Genomic DNA, 18,703 nt, shown 5'->3' on the forward strand with positions numbered 1-18,703 from the left:
CGGTGACATTGTATGTAGAGCATGCAGTCTTTGCAATCTTGGAAATGTCCAAATGAACTCTGACTCAGTGTGTTTCGAAGTATGAGGTAATTTTATCAAATGCTTCCATACATCCAGTGAGATATCACCTAGTCAATCCTGCGACATTTGTAGCCAAGCCAGTGAAACTTGAGGACACTGTCCATGACTGTGTGACTTATGAGGGAGAAGAGGAAGAGAGGACGGATGTTAAGGAGGATGCCTTGGAGGAAGGTGAAGTACTCTTTTGTTGATGGGTCCTCAACAATCAGGACACTGGTGAGAAGCATACAGGGTGGCCATTGTGGCTGGAGAATACCAGGTCAGAGTGAAGGAACGGTTGCCTTCACATTAGTGTGTGCAAGCAGCAGAACTAGTGGCACTCAGAGGAGGTGGAAGCGAGTAAGGAGAAGGCAGTCACTATTTATTCTGGACTCTGCGTATGTAACCTCCACTGTACATTCAGGCTTGTCAGGAATGGCAGAGAAGAGGGTTTAGGAGATCTGATGGGACCCCCGTCCAGCATGCTGCACCGTTATCAAGATTAATCGAAGTGCTAACACTGTCACCAGAGGTAGGAATAGTTACATGTGCTGCGCATACTAACCGTACTGATGAAATGGCACTTGGAAATGATGCCGCGGAGAGGGGTGAAAGTAGCCACATATTTGCCCTTCACAGATTCCCATAAAATGGAGTCTGTTATATAACTCACACTCAAATAATGCAGCACAAGCGCAACATGCAGATGTGACCCAATGCGAGGATTTGGGATCTGTCCAACATACCGCACAGGGTTCAAAGAATAAAACAATGTACAATCGAGACAACTGACCCATTCAAAATATTAAAGCCAAATCCCTACCTGCAAGGCCCCCGTCTCACTGCTCTACCTCAAAGATGCAGTCCGATTTGAATGGTCCCAGCAGGTACAGTTGCCAGGACCATACACTACAGTCCCTTTGCTTCAGATGGTGGAGATGCAGGAGAGAGCACCTACGGATGAAAAGGGGCTCTGGGCAAAGATGGGATGTGCTATGTCACCCACAGATTTGCTATCGAGACAGGGAAGGTAGTAATGCCTGCAGAGCTGCTTTTTGTGGCTTTTGAGCAACTACATTACCCGCACACTTCTCTGTGACAAATCGTAGCAGAGCTCCAAGAGGAATGGTTTATACCACACCTCCAGAAACAGGTTAAGTAAATGTTTAGGGAATTGTATAGTTTGTAGAGAATTTAATCCTGGAAACACCAGGACAACGGTAAGAGGAGGTTTTTCACAGCCTTCTGGGCCATTTTGGAGCTCCATATTGATTTTATAGATATGACTCAAAGATGTAACAATTTGATACCTTATTGTTGTAGTTTGCTCAATGTTCCCGATGGCTTGAGGTTGGTCCCTGCGTAAACCCGGATGCTAAGTCTATAGCAGAATTTAAGATGAGGGACATATTACAGAGTGGGAAATATGTGAGGTGCTGAAGTCTGACAATAGGACCCACTTCTTTAATGCCTTGATTTCAAAAATCACTTTGCTCTTGGGGATCAAGCACAGGTTGTGTTCAAAGTACCACCCTCAGGCCAATGGGACCGTAAAGCGGCTAAATGGAATTCTTAACATTTGTTTGTATAAAATATGCAGTGATTTACACAAGAATTGGGTTTGTTTGCCGCTCGTCCTGTTTTATTTGAGAAATCAGCCAGGGAAGGATCATCACCTCAGTCCAAACGTGACTATGACTGGGCATAGGTTACACAAACCATGCATGCACAGCATCAGATGCACACAAGACAGAAAAGATTCTCGGAGAGGTGATAAGGGAGTACCTTAGGGCTTTAACCAACAGTGTCAGACTTCTATCTTCCCAGGTTGTGTTCTCTCACCAAGTCTACAGGAGAAAATGTCATGGCCACTGGTCATGGGCCACTACCAATATACTCCAGAGGGTCCAAATGGACCCAGTCCTGACACCTTTGGTGCCAGGCTCATAATAAACTGTGCTCTGCACAATTTATGGCTAAGGCACATGCTCCAGGCCAGGCGTGGCCATTGGAAGGCACATGCAGAGCTCTGTGGGAGTGGAGAGGTGGAGCCACAAGGCGGGGCTAAACGGGAGTGGCTGGGGCCAGGCTATTTAAGCCAGCCCCACCCGCATGCAGGTGCTTCGCGTTAGTCTGCTGTGTGCAGCGTAACGTTTACCGCCGTCTGAAGCTCTTACCTGTTTCCAGCTCAGCATGCTCCTCATCAGGTTCTGGATCATCATCTTCAGCACGCACCTACCTGACTCCAGCTACACCATCGCTCAAAGCGCAGCTTAGTTGATACCAACTCTGCATTTCAGCGTGCACCTTACCTGACTCTGCAAACCCATCGCCTGCAGCGTGTAGCTTCTTACCCGATTCCCAGAATCATCAGAGTAGGGCCGCATCTGTTTGAGTGCTTTTTTTGTAATAGCTCCGTTTATTGGGTTTAAACAACCCAACATAATAATAGACATGAATCATAGGCATACAACAGATGAAGGAAACATGGCAGTATCATAAGCGAGAAGGGCCCCGCGGGGCCAAGGGCCGTAAGACAGTTGCGAGACAAGGCAGGTAAATCATGTTATCAGAGGTACTGATCTACAACCACCGGCGGATTTCAGTGAGCATCAAGCCATTTGCCCCATATCTTTTTGAATTTGCGGGGGCACCCCGTGCGTTATAAATCCGGCGTTCTGAAGCTGCGCATCTGTCCAGTTCATTACTCCAGCGGTTCAGGCACAGTAGGTCTGCAGAGCCCCATTTAGCCGCGATATGTCTTTTGCCAGCCCCTAACGTAATCGCCAGAAACATTTTTTCTTATTTTGACAGGTCTACTTCTCCCCAGATGCCCAAGAGTACCATTTTGGGATCTCTAGGAATTGGCGTTGCCAGGGCAGTGGAGATTGTGTTAATACAGTTCTCCCAGAAGACTTGTAACACCTGGCAGTCCCATATCATATGGTAGACAGTGGCTGGCTCAGTTTTGCATCTAAGGGATGTCCAGTCTTCTATTCCCCCCCCCCGCCAATCTGGCCATTGCAGTGAGTGAGTGGTATGAGCGGTGAAGGATTCTCAAATGTATTAGTCTGAGTTTAGTTTCTATCCCAATTTCCCTGGGGGACATTAAAGCATCAACCCAGTCTTCTGGTTCCAGTTGACCTACATCCCTTTCCCATTTTGCTTTGAGCCCATCAAGCTGTGTAGCCCCAAATGAGTTGAGGGCTTGATAGAGGGTGGAGGTGACCTTAGAGGAAATGCATTGTGGGAGGATATTGGTCTCAATGGGAGAGCAGGGGGGTATGTTTGTTGTGTCAGGGAATTAGGTGCGGATGGGGTGGGCCAGCTGCGCATGTCGAAACCGGTCCATGGGTGCCAGGTCAAATTGCTCTCGCATGGTCTCGAAGTCCAGGAGGTGACCCACTTGTATCACATGTGCTAGTGTGTGTATCCCCTTTGCGCGCTAGTGACCAAAAGAGCCCATTTTCACTATTTCCGGGAGGAGCGCGTTGTGCCATATGGGTTGGGACAGTGTTGGCTTTCCTTTCCAGCCTATCAGTTTGTGTGCATCCCGCCAGGCACAACAGATATCGTGCGTTGTTTTTGGCAGCGTCGGGAGATGGTTGTGGGTGGCGTATAGGATGTGCAGCGGGGTTAACAGGGCCATGGTCTCCAGTTCAATACAGACATGTGGTAGTGTGGCGTGTGCATGTATCCAGTTGTTTACCACCCCGATCTGCGTCACAAGGTAATACGTGCGTATGCAGGGTAAACCGATGCCTCCCTCCCATACCGATCTCTGCAGCGTGTCAAGGGCAATTCTGGGTTGTTTCCCTCCCCATAACAGCGTGCAAAGGTTTCTGTCAATAAGTGTGAAGGTTTCTCAGGGGATGGAAAATGGGGTGTTTTACAGTCACCTCAGATCTCCTCTGGAAGTGTGTCTTCACTGCTCAACCACGGTTACTCTGCATAGGCAAAGGACACTTGGAAAGTACAGCGAACTTGCTAAGATAGGCATTATGATTCGGGGGCTTGAACAAAAGCCTGGGGCAATCACTCCCGACCATCACTGTCCAGAGAGAAGTTAGTTACAGCATCTGGGAAACTGCCTGTTAGGGTTGGACGGTCAGAATGGGACCTGTAGATGACGCAAGAAGCTAAGTGTCACCATGTAGGAGATGTTGCATTGCACAAGGAAGGATTTGCATTCTGCTATTCAGTCAAAAGCAAGTACTGCGAGATTCCAAGATGGCCGCCAACACCAGACAGATGTGTGTCGACAGCGCTCCGGAGCCCCTCTGCCTAGCAACGCAGATCCACCACCCAAGTCGGGCAGAAGAGAGGCGGAAAAACAAGAAAAAGGACCTTCAGGCTGGGGGAGCATATCAGGCGGCACCTCGACAGCAGTACTCAAAGATCCAAGACCAGAAGAATCGAGGACGGGAGAAGCACTGGCCCGGCCCAGGACCTGGAGGATGGGACCAGAGCTCACTATGAAGACGGGGTGAGCCGAGACTGATCCGGAGCACGACCCGCCTCGGGCGCGCACCACCCAGGACTGGATCTCGCTGACTCGTGGAGGCGCGTACCGCCGGGAATGGTGAACGAAGAATACAAACAGTGGCGTAAGAAACAACAACGACATCCACTCAACGGAGCCGGAGGGGGAGGACCAGAAGCGTCGGGAGCAACCATACACCTCCTGGCACCCATCACGGCAGCTCCGAGCGAGGCGGAAGGAGAGCGGAAGAACCTAGCATCAAAGCAGACTTCAGGAGGCACCAACAAGTGGAGCGGCCACATTAGAGGAGGGTAAGGGACTCGGATCGCCTACCAAGAACTGAGGGGCAGTCTGGAGGAGAGGGGGGACAGGATCCCCTGCCTCAGATAAAAATCCGATACCTCCACCTACCACACAAGAGTGAAGCACGACAAACTTAGACCTAGAACGAGGGGGTCAGAGGGAACTATAAACTGAGGTCCAACCCCTCACACACACAGACAAATAGCAAGCCATAACATACCAGGCCCCACAATTATGGCCGCCAAGAACAAGAGTAGATCGAATAAAAGCAGACTGCCACAGGGGGGACAACTCTGGCCCTCTCATAACGATGTGGGCGAGCAAAGAAACGACCGAAGAGCTCAGGGAACAAGAAGGGGCCACAGGCCAGGAACTGGCGACTGAATTCGGATCGGCAGCACAAATCTCCCGCCAAGATCTACACAGGGAGATGCTCTCCCTGCAAACCACACTGGCAAGAACATTTCAGGATCAATTCCAACTAATAAGAACAGATATAAACCAGGCGGTGGCAGAAAATAAACATGAGGTAGGCCAGTTAGGAAAGAGAACCAATATCATAGAAAAAGGCCTACAATAGGTGGGAAGAGAAACAATGGAGAATAGTGAAGCAATCGAGAGGCTGGACACGGCAACGCAGAACCTAGAGATCAGTATGGAAGACTTGGAAAATAGGCCCCTAAGGATCAACCTTAGGTTGAAGTTGTTGCTGGAATCAGCGACAGACAGACTTGAAGGAAACAATCCAGAAAATATATGCGGACCTGCTTGGGTAGGCTACCCCAGACAAGATGGACCTGGACAGGGTGCATTGAGTTGGCCGCCTCAATAGAAATCAGAACAGCAGACCTATAGATGTACTAACTGCCTTCGCGAGATATGGACAAAAGGAGGCGGTCCTGAGAGCAGCCAGACAGAAAGAGCCAAACCAATATAAAAGGTCAACAAATTTAACTATACCAAGACCAGGCATGGGTCTAAGATGTGTGGAGGGAAGTTAAAGGGAATGCAGAGGGTTATACTTTCCATTCAGTAAGTCCATGGGACGCAATCAAGAATAGATTATATATGTATTTCAGCGGAATTGGTGGGTAGAGTCAAGGAGATAGAGGTTGGCCCCATAGGTATAGCAGACCATAAAATAATATCAATGCAATTGGAACTGGGAAATGGAAGGGGGGGAATATGGAGATGGGAATACCTGGAACACTTATTGAGGGACCCAGTGCTTAGAGAAGAGTTTGAGGAAAACATGAGACATTTCATTGAGAATAACAAAAGGGGAGACACTGGGGAAGACACCAGATGGGACACGTTTAGAGCTACAATGAGGGGGAAATTCATAGCAGCCAAAGCAAACAGACAAACAGCTTCAGGCCCTGGAGATACAACTGGAGGCAGAAGTATAAGGGACGAGGAAAAAGGTGGCGGAGGCACCGAAAAGAAAACCAGAGGGAATATAGAAGGGCAATAGGTCAACTAGGGATCCTGCGGACTAAAAAAGCAGAGGGGGCCCTACTTTATGTAAGAAAAATATTACGCGAAAGCAAACAAGGCTGACGCCCTACTGGCACATCTCCTTCGGGGGGCGACGTCGAGAAATATAATCAAGGCCCTAAAAACAGAGACAGGTGAAAGAACCACACAACTAGAGGACATCCAGGAGAGCATGGTTAAATTGTATGAGACGCTATACACGTCACAGGTCGCCCAGCCCCAGGGACAGGAGGAGTTCCTGGAAAAGTTAAAGCTACAGGTAATGAGCAGGGAAGCCCAGAGCACCATACATCAAGAGATAACGGAGAGCGAGGGGGGTCATTGCTAAGTTGCCCCCGGGCACACCGGGCCCCGATGGCTACTTGGCGTCTTTCTATAAAACTTTTGCGGGGATATTAGCACCACAACTGACTCATCTCTTAACCTCCTTCAAAGATAGAGGCCAAATACCCACATCCATGAAAGAAGCCAAAATCACCCTGATACTGAAACCAGGCAAGGACCCTGTGGAAAGATCGTCCTACAGACCAATAGCGCTCATTAATGTGGACGCTAAAATATACACCAAAATTCTGGCCAGTAGATTAGAAGGGCTCCTACCAGACTTGATACAACAAGACCAGGCAGGACTTATTAAAGGCAGGCAAACAGCAGACAAAATAAGGAGGCTGATACACCTTCTAGAAAAAGTGGACGAAACAAACACCCATCGGTCCTATCATCACTAGATGCCGAAAAAGCATTCGACCGAGTGGAGTGGTCGTTCCTCTTTAAAACCATAGAAAGAAAGGGGCTCGTTGGCACCTACCTGCAAATGGTAAAGGCGAATTGTGAGGGCCCCCAAGCACGGATAATAGTAAATGGCATGACATCACGACCATTCAAGTTGCAAAGGGGAACAAAACAGAGCTTCCCCCCATCTCCGCTTCAGTACGCCATCGATCTGGAAGCCTTACTCCAAGCTTTTCTAGAAACAGAGGAGATCCAGGGTATCCCATTTGGAGGCAGACAGCACAAGGTGGCGGCTTTCGCCGACAATATGCTGCTTACCCTCACTTGCCCCTCCGAATCAAGTAGGGCAAGTAGGTTATTTCTAGAGAAATATGGAGAGGCATCGGGATTACGCATCAATATGGGAAAATCCGAACTAATGAACCTCGGGAAAGAGGAGAGAGAACAGCTAAAAAGAACAAAGCCATTTGCTTGGCAGCCAGGGGGAATCACATATCTGGGTGTAAAGATCACACCAACACTCACAGGGTGGTATGCGGTGAACTATTAAGGGGTATTTAGAAGGACCTTCTCAGGTGGCGGAATCTCTGAATTTCCTGGCTTAGGAGACTGGCGGCAATAAAAATGGCTGTGCTCCCACGGCTGCTCTACCTGTTTCAGGCTATCCCCCAGGCAGTCCCGGCAAGCTTTTTCAGGGAGCTTCAAACCATAACAAATGAGTTCATATGGGAGGTTAAAAGAGCAAGGGTGAGCAGGCAACAACTTAAAGCCCCAAGGACAGAGGGGGTAGAGGGAGGGTTTAGCCCTACCCACTTTTAGACAAGATTATGAGGCAACCCAACTTGGGTAATCAGGGAATGGCTCCACAAGGGGGAAGAGAAGCACTGGGTCAAGATGGACAGGGCCGTAACGAAACATGACTTAAGGGAGGTCTTGTGGCTACCAAAGCAACATCGACCAGAACATATGTATGAGAGCTCTATCACCTAATTAGTAGCGGATAACTGGGGTAGGTTGGTAAAACAAAGGGAAATCAAAACGTTTCCGTCCCCCTTCACGCCTCTATATAACAAAGAATTCACGCCAGGTCTGGAGAGGGGAGCATTTAGGAGATGGTATGACGGGAGCTGCCAGAGGATGCGAGACATGTTCATAGCAGGGGAGATTAGCACCTTTGTGGATTGTAAAAGGGACTTTGCACTGGGGGAGGGGGAAATGATGCGGTACTCCCAATTGCGCCACTGGCTCCTACATCCCATGAACAAAGGGGGGCGGGGCACCAGACCAACCACCTTTGAGAAATTTCTAATGACAAATGATGGCTCTAGAGGGCTGATTTCACAACTGTGTAAAATACTGGATGGGGCCACCCCGAGGCAAAACTGGGCTTACATGGGAACAAACACTGGGTAGAGACATAGAAAAGAGCGAATGGGAAAAATTATGGAGGAAGATCCCTAAATTAGCGAGAGCTTCCCAAACTCAAGAAGCCTGGTACATAATTCTTTACGGGTGGCACTATATGCCAGCTCGCCATCATAGGATATATCCAGGAACATCGGGGGACTGATGGAGGGGTTGAGGGAAAGAGGGTACAGCGGAGCATATATGGTGGAGGTGCACAAAAATAGAGCCATTCTGGAAAGAAATTCGGCTAGCGCAAGAACAGGCATTTGGAACAGGGGGAAGTAGGGCCCCAGAACGGATTCTCTTGGGCTTAAGGAACAAGGAAGAGTCAGGGGAACCAAGAGCCAGAGAAAGAGCTCCGGTAATGCGGACTATAGCAGGCATGACAATTATCACCCGAAGGTGGAAAAGCTAGAATATTCCAACGTTCCAGGACTGGCTGCGAAATGTTTGGGAGTTGGTCACATTGGAATGGGCTTCATACTCTATGAACAATGCACTGCAGAACTTTGCGGAGTGGGGGGAATCTTGACTTTTCTCAGGGACGATTACAGGATTGGATGGCGACCGTAACACCTTAAACTCTTGGACCTACATTGAGCCCCTGGAGACGAGTTAAAAATGAATGAGAAAAACTTGGTGGCACCGAGGGGCGAGGGGAGGAGAGAGGGGATGTTGGGGTTGTTTTGTTTGTTGTTAAAAAAAAACTTAATTAAAAAGAAATGAGAAATAAAAAATAAATAAATCAAGTACTGCTGCACGAATACATTTCTTATGTTTGATGGCTATACCATTTTGCTCTTCTTTCTTGACTTTTCAGTTGACACCGCCATGAACCATCAACCAGGTCTCTGATGAAGAGGATGGTACAATTGCTGCTACAATTCTGGGAATTGTTGCAGGGAGGGCCACTTCACAGACAGGTCGAAAAACAAAGTTGTTGCTCTTTAAAATACTGTTTAATGGCCGCTCGTTTAAAGAGCATGAAAACATGAAATGGTTCTGACAGGCGGTGAGGCGGATCAAGTGCAAGGAGATGTTCACAAACCTATAATTTGCACTACATTTTGATAAGGAAATTATAAATTACTCTCTGTAGTGACTAACGTACTCTTAGTCCCCTTTCCTCCATACTGCATGGGCGGGAGACTGAACCTTTCTCACCAGAAAAAACCTTCCCCTTTAAATTTAGAGGCACGCGGGGGGTGCAGCCCTGGAAACATGCGCTACCCTGACTCTGCCCTCTGGCGCAACACCTCAGTCCCCATAGACACTTCGACAATATATTAACATTGCCTAATGACAGCAGTTTTATTAGGGGGGAGAACGGCGGGACGTATGGAAGAAAGGAGACTAAAGACTAAGAGTAAGTTAGTCACTACGGTGAGTAACTTATAATTACTCTTACGTCCCATCCCCTTTCCTCCATACTGAACGGGCGATTACAACTGAATGTAGCCCTTGGGTGGAGAGGAGACCCCCCCTTAAGCAAATAGGTTTCTTAGAACCGCCTGTCCAAAAGCTGCATTTGATCTAGAGCCGACGTCCAAACAGTAATGCTTGCAGAAAGCCAAGGGGGTGGCCCAGGTAGCCGCCCTGCTTATGACCTGCCACGGAACCTGCTGTTGGAATGCAATGGCAGTGGCCTTGGCTCTGACCGCATGGGCGTGCATGTTAGCTGGAAGTGGCTTGTGCTGCCCCTCATAGGCCTCCTTGATGGCCGAAACCATCCACTGTGCAATCGAGGCCTTGGATGCCTGATACCCAGGCCTTGACCCCGCCGAAGGGGACAGTGTGTCCGACTTGCGAAAGCCCTTGGTCCTGTCAAAGTAGAATTTCAGAGCGCGTCCGACCTCCAGACAGTGCAGAACACTCTGAGCCTCGTCCTTCGGCTCATCAAAGAAAGTGGGTAGGACTATATTCTCATTCAGATGGAAAGCAGAGGGTACCTTTGGTAGTGACGCTGGATGTGGCCGCAGGACTACCTTATCCTTCTGAAAAGTAGTATACGGCTTTGATGCCACCAGAGGCTGTATTTCGCGGACTCTGCGAAACCGAAGTGAGGCCCACTAAGAAGGCTGTCTTGATGGGGACCAGCCTGATGTCCGCAGACGACATTGGCTCGAACGGCTTGTGCGCCAAAGCACCCAACACTACATTGAGGTCCCACACAGGGTGTGGCCTTTTCATGTGCGAAAGTCTGGAGAGGCCCGTCAAACACAGCTTGACTATTGGGTTGGAAGAGAAGAAGACCTCCTCCTCAGTTTTTGTAGGCCTCTATGGCCACCAAATACATGCGGCATGTGTCCACCTGCACGCCCGAGTGCGCTGAGGAGAGCACATCGTCCAACTTGCATGTAAGGGTGTCGATCTCCTTAGAGGCTGCTCAGTGACCGAACCTAGTCAACGTACTCTTGTACTGGCTCCTGGTAGACTTACTCCTCGCACCCTGAATGATGTCTAGGTTATTCTGCAAGAGGTTGAGGTGCCTTAGCGTGACCTGCTCAGGAACCATGCTGCACGGGCTAATTTCTGTGGCGCAGGGTGGATGACCCTGCCCCCCCTGCTGCGCCAACAGAACGGAAGGTGAATGGGTGGCCTGTCTGAGAGGCTGAGCAGCTCGGAGAACCATGTCATTGCCGGCCACCACGTACCTATCAGAATGATGCTGAGGTGACAAGATTCCTTTATTTTGCATATCACCCTGTCGACCAGTAGAGTGGGCAGGAAGGTATAGGTTGTCATACCGTTCAACTTACTCTGAAATGCGTTGCCCAGGGAGCCGGGGCCCTGTCCCTGCCAGGACACGAACTGCTGGCACTTCCTGTTATCCCAGGAGGCAAAAAGATCCACCTGAGGGTATCCACATCTGCTGAAGATCTCCTGCAGCACCTGGTTGTTCAATTGCCACTCGTAATTGTCCGCTCACAGCTTACTGAGCCCGTCTGCTTCCAAGTTGGACTCCCCCGGAAGGTGGACAGCCTCATGGCTGTTCTCCAGGGCCCATTCTCACATGCTGACAAGTCTGCATTGGCGGGGACCTGGTGTTGACATAGTACATGCTGATGGAGTTGTCTGTCTGGATGAGGACAAACCTGTCCCCAATGACCGGAAGGAAAGCTTTGAAAGCTAGCCAGATGGCCTGCAGTTCCAGCCAGTTGATATGGGATCCTGCTTCACCGGGTCCGACTCCATGGACGCAGTGACTGTCTAGGGTGGCCCCCCCAGCCCTCGAGAGAACACTCCGTAGTGATGGTGATCTGCGGGGTCGGCTGCCTGAAGGGTTTGCTTGTGGGCAGGTTGCAGTCCCCGGACCACCATGTGAGGTCAGAGTAGAGAGAATGCGGAACGCTGATCAGCTCCGCTTAGGAGCCCCGTTCCCGATTCCATGATGCTGCAAAGTCCAGCTGTAGTCGCCTCATCCTGAGTCTCGTCTAGTGGGACGGCCAGAAGGATCGCCGCAATTAGTCTGAATAAGTGTTGGTACCACCAGGCCGATGTCAATTCTCGGGTGAGGAAGTGAGCCGTGGCCCTCTTGATGGCTGTTATCTTGTCTTCCAAGGGGAACATTTTCTCAGAGCACGTGTCTCAGATGAGGCCCAGGAAAGTAAGTCTCTGCGTGGGCTACAGCGGAGACTTCTTTAGGTTGAGCGAAAACCCCAGGTCGTGGAGTGTGCTCACAAGAGCGGAGGACGTGTCGTGTACCGCCTCCGGTGATGTCTCCCTGACAAGCCAGTCGTCGAGGTACGGGTAGATGTGGTGGCCCTGGGCCCCGAGGGGGGCTGCCACTGCATTCATGAGTCTGGTAAACACCCTGGGAGCCGAGTTGAGGCCTAAGGGTAGCACCTTGTATTGGAAGGTGCAGCCCATGATTCTGAACCGAAGAAACGATTGATGTGGTTGCCAAATCGGGATGTGTGGATAAGTGTCCTTCAGATCCAGGTAGCACATCCAGTCCGTCTTGCACAATGTCTCCGCTATGAGCGCTGGCGTAACCATCTTGAATTTTTGAACAGGGAAGGAGAGGTTGAGGGTGGAAAGGTCCAACACAACTCTCAGGCCAGCCGGTTCTTCCTCTGTATGGCGAATATCCTGGAATAGAATCCCAATCCTCGCTGGGGATGCTAGGACATCTTCCACTGCCTAGCTCTCGACGAGCAACCGAATCTCTGCCAACAGAGTTGCTGTCCCAATCTGTGGGAGTGGGTGGGTGGAGGGAAGGGCGGAAGGGATCGGTAGGCGGTTCCTGTGGATACTACAGAGAGGATCCAGGGGTCTGCAAAATTCTGACACCAGAACTGTGCATGAAGGGCAAGCCTGCCCCCCACTCGAGACGCGAGACCTGAAGGGGCACACAATGCCTTCTGTCCTTCCAAGGCTGTTGAGGAGGGGCTCTGGAAAAAGCCCTTACTCCCTTCCGCAACCCTCCACCCCTTTTGTTGCGTGTGCCAGTTTGGACTCTGCGAATGGTCAGGCTGCCTGGACCACCTTTCTTGGAAGCAGCGGATCCCTCCAAACATCTGCCCCTTGTCGGAAAGTTGATGTGACTGGGTGAATGCCTTGGGTGTGGCCTTCGTAAGGATAAAGACTTCGCAGTTTGAAAGCTGTTTTTATTTTTATCTAGCTCCTCGCAGGTGGTGGAGTGGAAGAGGTCTCCACCCTCAAAGGGAAGGTCCAATATGCGTTCCTGGATTGAATTTAGTAGCCCGGCTGCTTATCTCATGTCCGTGGTGATGCATATGCCCCGGCCAAAGTTGTCGATGTGGGGCATGGTGGACTCCATGTGCGCCACCATTTTAGCCTCTAACAGCCCCACCTTGAAGCGGGACTAGTTCTGGAAGGAAGTCTATTTCCCGCCAAAGCCTCTGGTTAACTGCTGCCAGCATGGCATCCGCATTGGCCTGTCGAAGATGCAGCGAGGCATTGGCATAAAGCTTCTTCCCGTACGCCTCCAAGATATTCTCCTTGCCTAGCAGCGCAGAGGACGAGGTGGCCGAGGACGACTGAGGTTTTGAGTAGAGTGACGCCGCAGCAATCACCAAAGAGTATGGTTGAGGATGGGCCGACAGCAACAGTATATTACACTCCATTTGCCTGTATTTGGCATCCAGGTGTCGATTGACCGGCTGGGCGGAGTGGGGCTTGAGCCACCCCCTTTTTGGCCAAGATGACCACGTCCTTTTGCATCGTGATCCCCATCTTAGCCAAGGGGCGTAGAGCGAGGACCTCGGCAAGCACATCTTCAGCTGGGTATTCAACTTCGGGCTGAGGAAGGACTTGGCAGATGGTGCATCGGGGCCTTCTTCCTAGTCTGCGTCCACCTGAGCGTCCGGCTGGTCCATCACAGGAGGAGCGCTGGGCGCCGAGGGCTGCGTTGTGTGGACCGGAGCCGGAGGCTTCAGCAGAGGCTGGTACAGAACCGCCTGAGCTGTGGGAGGCAGGGAAGCTGGGAATCGAAGGAGCCAGCTGGGGCAGCAGTGGATGCACTGGGACCTGCAGCGCTGGAACCATAGGAGAAATGACTATTTGCTCGGGGCGGCAGGACCGGAGGGAGCATGTCCTTGATATCATCCCTGAGGATGGCCCCCATGTGAGGAGATTTCATGAAGTTGAGGAACTTTTCAAAAAAGCTGTCCTCACAGGCTGGTAGGGTGGCAGGTGATATTGACGGGATCACGGGTGGATTCTGGGGCCGGTGCGTACACGTCTCGGTTGCAGAGGGAACCGGCCCTGCGCTGTTGATGAATAGACCGTAGGCCACGTACCTGGTTGACCCCAGCCCCACCTTGTAACTCATTCACCCACCTTTGCCGTTTCTCTGGGAGGTATCGGAAAAGCGGCTATCTTGTTTGGTGTGTCGGCCACCTTGTCGAGCTGTGTGCCAAAGTCGTCGTGTTTGGCTCACTGGGCTCAGCCTCCTCCAGGACTCTTGACGGTGGAGCTTGACACCTGCCCTGCACCTCAGGGCGAGGCCTGGTAGGCGTATCGCCCTCGGCGAAGTCGCCGGTAGTGCTGCGTGTAGGCGCCCCCTCGGTCATGATTCCGGTAAAAGGGCGTAGCCCCTCGGCTGTACACCTGTTAGAAGAACCTTCAGGTCCCTCAGCACCATTTTCAGGAGAATCTACGGACCCCTCAGCCTTGTGGCTGGTAGCTGAATTAGCCTTGGTATTTGTGCTGGTACGAGAATCTGAAATGTACCTCCTGCTCGGGCACTTCCTTGGAAAGGAGTCTCCCTTGCGGGGTGCGCTGGAAAAGAGCGGCCCTACCTTGGGCCTTGATCGATGATTGACAAAGTCCTTCGGGTTCTCTGGAGGTGACCTCTCGAAGAGCTCCCTCCACCTAGGCGCGCGAAGAAAGTGTGTCACACGCAGTACAACCTTCCCATCCGTGGTCGGGGCCAAGGCAGCGGAGGAAAAGGGCATGGGTGTCTGATGTAGGGAAGAGCCCCTCGCAGGCTGGACTCCTGTTGAAGCCCGCTGAAGTCAACATACCCGGGGAGGAGCATGGCACCAGACAACCAAGTACCTGATTGATAAAAAGATGAAAGTATCCGGGGAAGAGCGCGTGGTATTACATGGCCGAAGCCAAACCCAGGGGCGCTGGTGAAATCGTCCCGTTCCCGTCGACGCGGAAAAGAGGACTGGGGTGTGGCGCCTGAGGGCAGTCAGGGTAGCACATGCTCCCAGGGCCGCACCCCCGCATGCCTCTAAATTTAAAGGGGAAGAAAGTTTTTTTTCTGGTAAAAGGTTCCGTCTCCCGTCCCTAGGAAGGGACGCCCATGCAGTATGGAGGAAAAAGGACGTGACGTGTAAGAGCAGGTAATGTGAAATAGAAGGCTACAAATCTTCAAAAAAAACATTTGAGGACCACTCTTGGCTAAGATGATTATGCCTTTATAGATGAAAATTGCTGATCTATACAAAAGAGAATACTTGCTTAATCTTTGAGCTCTAAATAGAATCGCCATCCAATTACATCAATGGTGAAGCAACCAAAAAAAAAAAAAAAAAAAAACATCTGGACACACTTGCTCTTAATTGATCAAAATCTCTATAGCCCTTGTGGGCATGGCTCGGTGTCCTGCCTTCCCCTATGGATATCGACCATTTGGTTGTGCCTAGTACTAAGAATGCACCTGTATATATTGTCAAAGTTATGTAACGGTTTCGAGGGAAAACATTCTTCAAATCCTTCACAAATGTTTCAATTGCATAGCACTGACTTAAGAAAAAACGTTCTCAAATAGTATCGTTTTGTGGGATTGTATAAAAAATGCTGTATTGTGCACAACACTTTGCAACACTCAAAAATATCTTATTTAAATTGTTATTTCTTACAATTTGAAGGCAAAAGGGGGATTACGTTATATTTCTTTTATCACACTTAACAGTTTAATGCTGCAAAAACGAGCGTTTTCAGATCAAAGGTGCAATGGTGGGCGGCACACAGGAAAATCCCTGTGAGAACCTGTACATACACTTTCACGACACCATTGACTTTAATAAAAAGGGAATAAGCAAGTTTACCTTCAAACAAAAACCACGACGATTTAGTACTTGTACATTTATTTCGGTCCTGCGGTTCACACGCATACTTTCGAGCAAAATAAGACTGCAAACAAATATACAGTACAGATACCAGAAGAAGCATCAGCAAATAACTGGCACTAGTGTTGTAAGCATATTAATGAAACTGGTGAGAAAAGGTCACGGAACTGAACGGCTGCTCGTGGCATCTCGTTTTACAAATCCAAAACGTTCAGTAGCACCAATAGGGCAAGACTTACAAGAAACAGTAGACAAAACATTAACAATTTGACTATGCACACTTGTTTGCATCTTTAATTATTTAACAGTTTCTACAGTGCAGGCGCTTTCACCAACTACAGTCTGTGTTGCTGCATTTCTTTTAAAAGCAATAGCAGAAATAATGTGAAAATAAATGTAAAAATCGCCAGCCATATTGGATTCCATCGGTCGTGTTTTCCCCCCATCAGTGTACTTGTGCAAAGCCCTGCACGGTGCTTCAGATTTACAAGTGGACAGGTGCAAGTTATTTGTAAATAGGTGTAGTGTAGTAGTGTTTCCACTAAAGCCTGAGTGACTCTTTGGTAGGCGATATATCTTTGTTACACACTCTTCTACCACTGCCATTCGCTGTATAGGACGCTCCTTTATGGTCCACGGTAAGAATACAGGCTATTCTAGAGGACGTTATACAGTGAAATCCTCAACCAACCAGGCACTTAAAACCGAGCCTTTTTAAAGGCACCAAAAAAAATCTACGGGGAAACTAGGTTCCCAGAGTGAGAGGTGATTGCATCTAAAATGATTACATTTCTAAAATGTACAATTGTCGTATACTGCATCTTCATGTGTTGCTAGATAGAAAAGGCGATTATGACCATTGCTCTTGCCGTTAAACCAAGTCACAATCTTTCACAAGTACCAGATGGGCCCCCACCCCCTGTTCATGTTGTGCAAAAAGCCATAACCATACGCAAAGCATACGGGTGTGGCATATAAATCCTCTGGGATGCATAGAGTACAATATCTGCTTTGTTTGGAATGAACAAAATGGCAACACGACGGCTCTATGTTGTCAAGGCGCTTCATTGTCTGATGCAACCAGTGCCTATAGTCTCCATGCTTTTGGAACACACTAGTTTCCATGATAAACAAATAAAATCACAAAATAAAATATTGAGCTACTTGTCTATTAACCAACATTGGACCAATTAAAAGTGCAGCTCTGCTGCTGGTCAAAAAATATCCGTTCTTGGTTACCTGCAAGTTTCATATTTTTTTTACATTCTGAACAGAGCAAACCTACAGCTGGTTTCACAAACACCTAATTTCTTCCGGTGATCTGTGTAATTTTTATTAAAATTAAACGCCCTCCTTGACCAGGAACTACTTGGTAAACAATTAAGAACATAAGGCATGTTTGTTTTCTGATTCACAAAGAGAAATTAAACTGAAAACCCTACAGGTAGTTAGTTTCTTTTGCAATCACTGGAGCTCGTTTAATTGTTTTACTGGAGTTCTTCTAACATTCACTTGAACGCAATGTAAATGAGGTGAGCTACATCGGGTGCAGCTTCCTGTATGTTTTCCTGAAGTTCACCCTAGTCCCAAGCAGAGTAAATGGTTTGTGCCGCAGATCATCAAGAACAGACAAAACAAGGTTTGTACCAATGAAGAGTCATTTCCAATAGTGGTCAATTCTCCATGGTTTAGCTTTGTAACAGATCCTAATGTGTTTAACTCCATTTTGTAGTCACAAACTAAATGGAATAGTGCCATGGTGCTCTGCTCTTGACAACAACTGTGGTCATACTTAGTACAACTTCCACGTTAAACGCTCTCTTTGTGAGCAGGGTTCTACTAGTAACAAGTGAAGTAGCAACATTTGCAGTTCTAAATTTCAGTCTGAATTGCAGAGTTCAGCTCCACTGCCTGTGGTGAATGGTTGTTATTTGTCTCTTTCGGGGTGTCATCCAAACAGAACTCACCATCATTTGCGGTTTCGTTGCCAAGATTTTCTTCAGCAATGTAATTAAGGGATGAAACATCTGTGGTTGGAGCAGATGCAACAGTTACAGGAATGCCACTTTGGTGTGGAGAATTTTCCAGGCGGTCATTTTCTACCTCTGGCAGTGGACTGACGGTAACAAATCGGGTGTGATAATCATTCGAACCATGGCTGCAGGACGTTTTCATGCTTTCCAAGTCAGAGCAGCTAAATTCCGAAAAATGACTTGAATGCGAATCTGCTACCGATGGTACACTGTCACTTAAGGAAGGCGTGTCAAACTCGCTAGAGTTTGTGCTTTGTTGTTCCAACAATTGAGCGTCCATATCCTCTCTGGTCTCGTTAATCTTCATGCTACTTTTTTTTCTCAGTTTACCTTTACATTTCTTGCTGGTTGATGTTTCTTTGGACCACCTAGTGGCACTGCATTTACTCTCGGGTAAACAAGCTGAAGAGCATCCCGCATTACCCCTACAAGATGCAATCCCATCATCAACACTACTGCTTCCACTGTTGTGCCGGAATTTTGCAGGCTTCGATTCAATATCCACTTGCACCTCCATGCTGTTTCCTTCTCTGAAAAACGTAGTGCATACGTTAGACATTTCGATAATTTCAATGGGAAACACAAGAACTTCAAAATGAAACAGTAAGTTGAATTAGTCTATATTTATTAAAAACGTATCC

The 18,703-nt window shown here is 48.9% G+C and overlaps 1 protein-coding gene across 3 annotated transcripts in view; it reads right to left on the reverse strand.

Annotated features, from left to right (window-relative positions):
* Positions 1 to 16,030: 16,030 nt before the first annotated feature.
* Positions 16,031 to 18,703, reverse strand: part of RNF19A (ring finger protein 19A, RBR E3 ubiquitin protein ligase) — a 970,824-nt gene continuing 968,151 nt past the window's right edge. For all 3 annotated transcript variants that reach the window (XM_069621438.1, XM_069621436.1, XM_069621437.1), the window contains one exon: positions 16,031 to 18,592. In XM_069621438.1, the coding sequence (XP_069477539.1) occupies positions 17,902 to 18,592 (691 nt within the window). In that variant the 3' untranslated portion in view covers positions 16,031 to 17,901. The remainder of the gene's footprint in view (positions 18,593 to 18,703) is intronic.

Source organism: Ambystoma mexicanum, chromosome 5q (assembly GCF_040938575.1).
Source record: "Ambystoma mexicanum isolate Mex_15411 chromosome 5q, UKY_AmexF1_1, whole genome shotgun sequence".
NCBI classification, from domain to species: Eukaryota; Metazoa; Chordata; class Amphibia; order Caudata; family Ambystomatidae; genus Ambystoma; species Ambystoma mexicanum.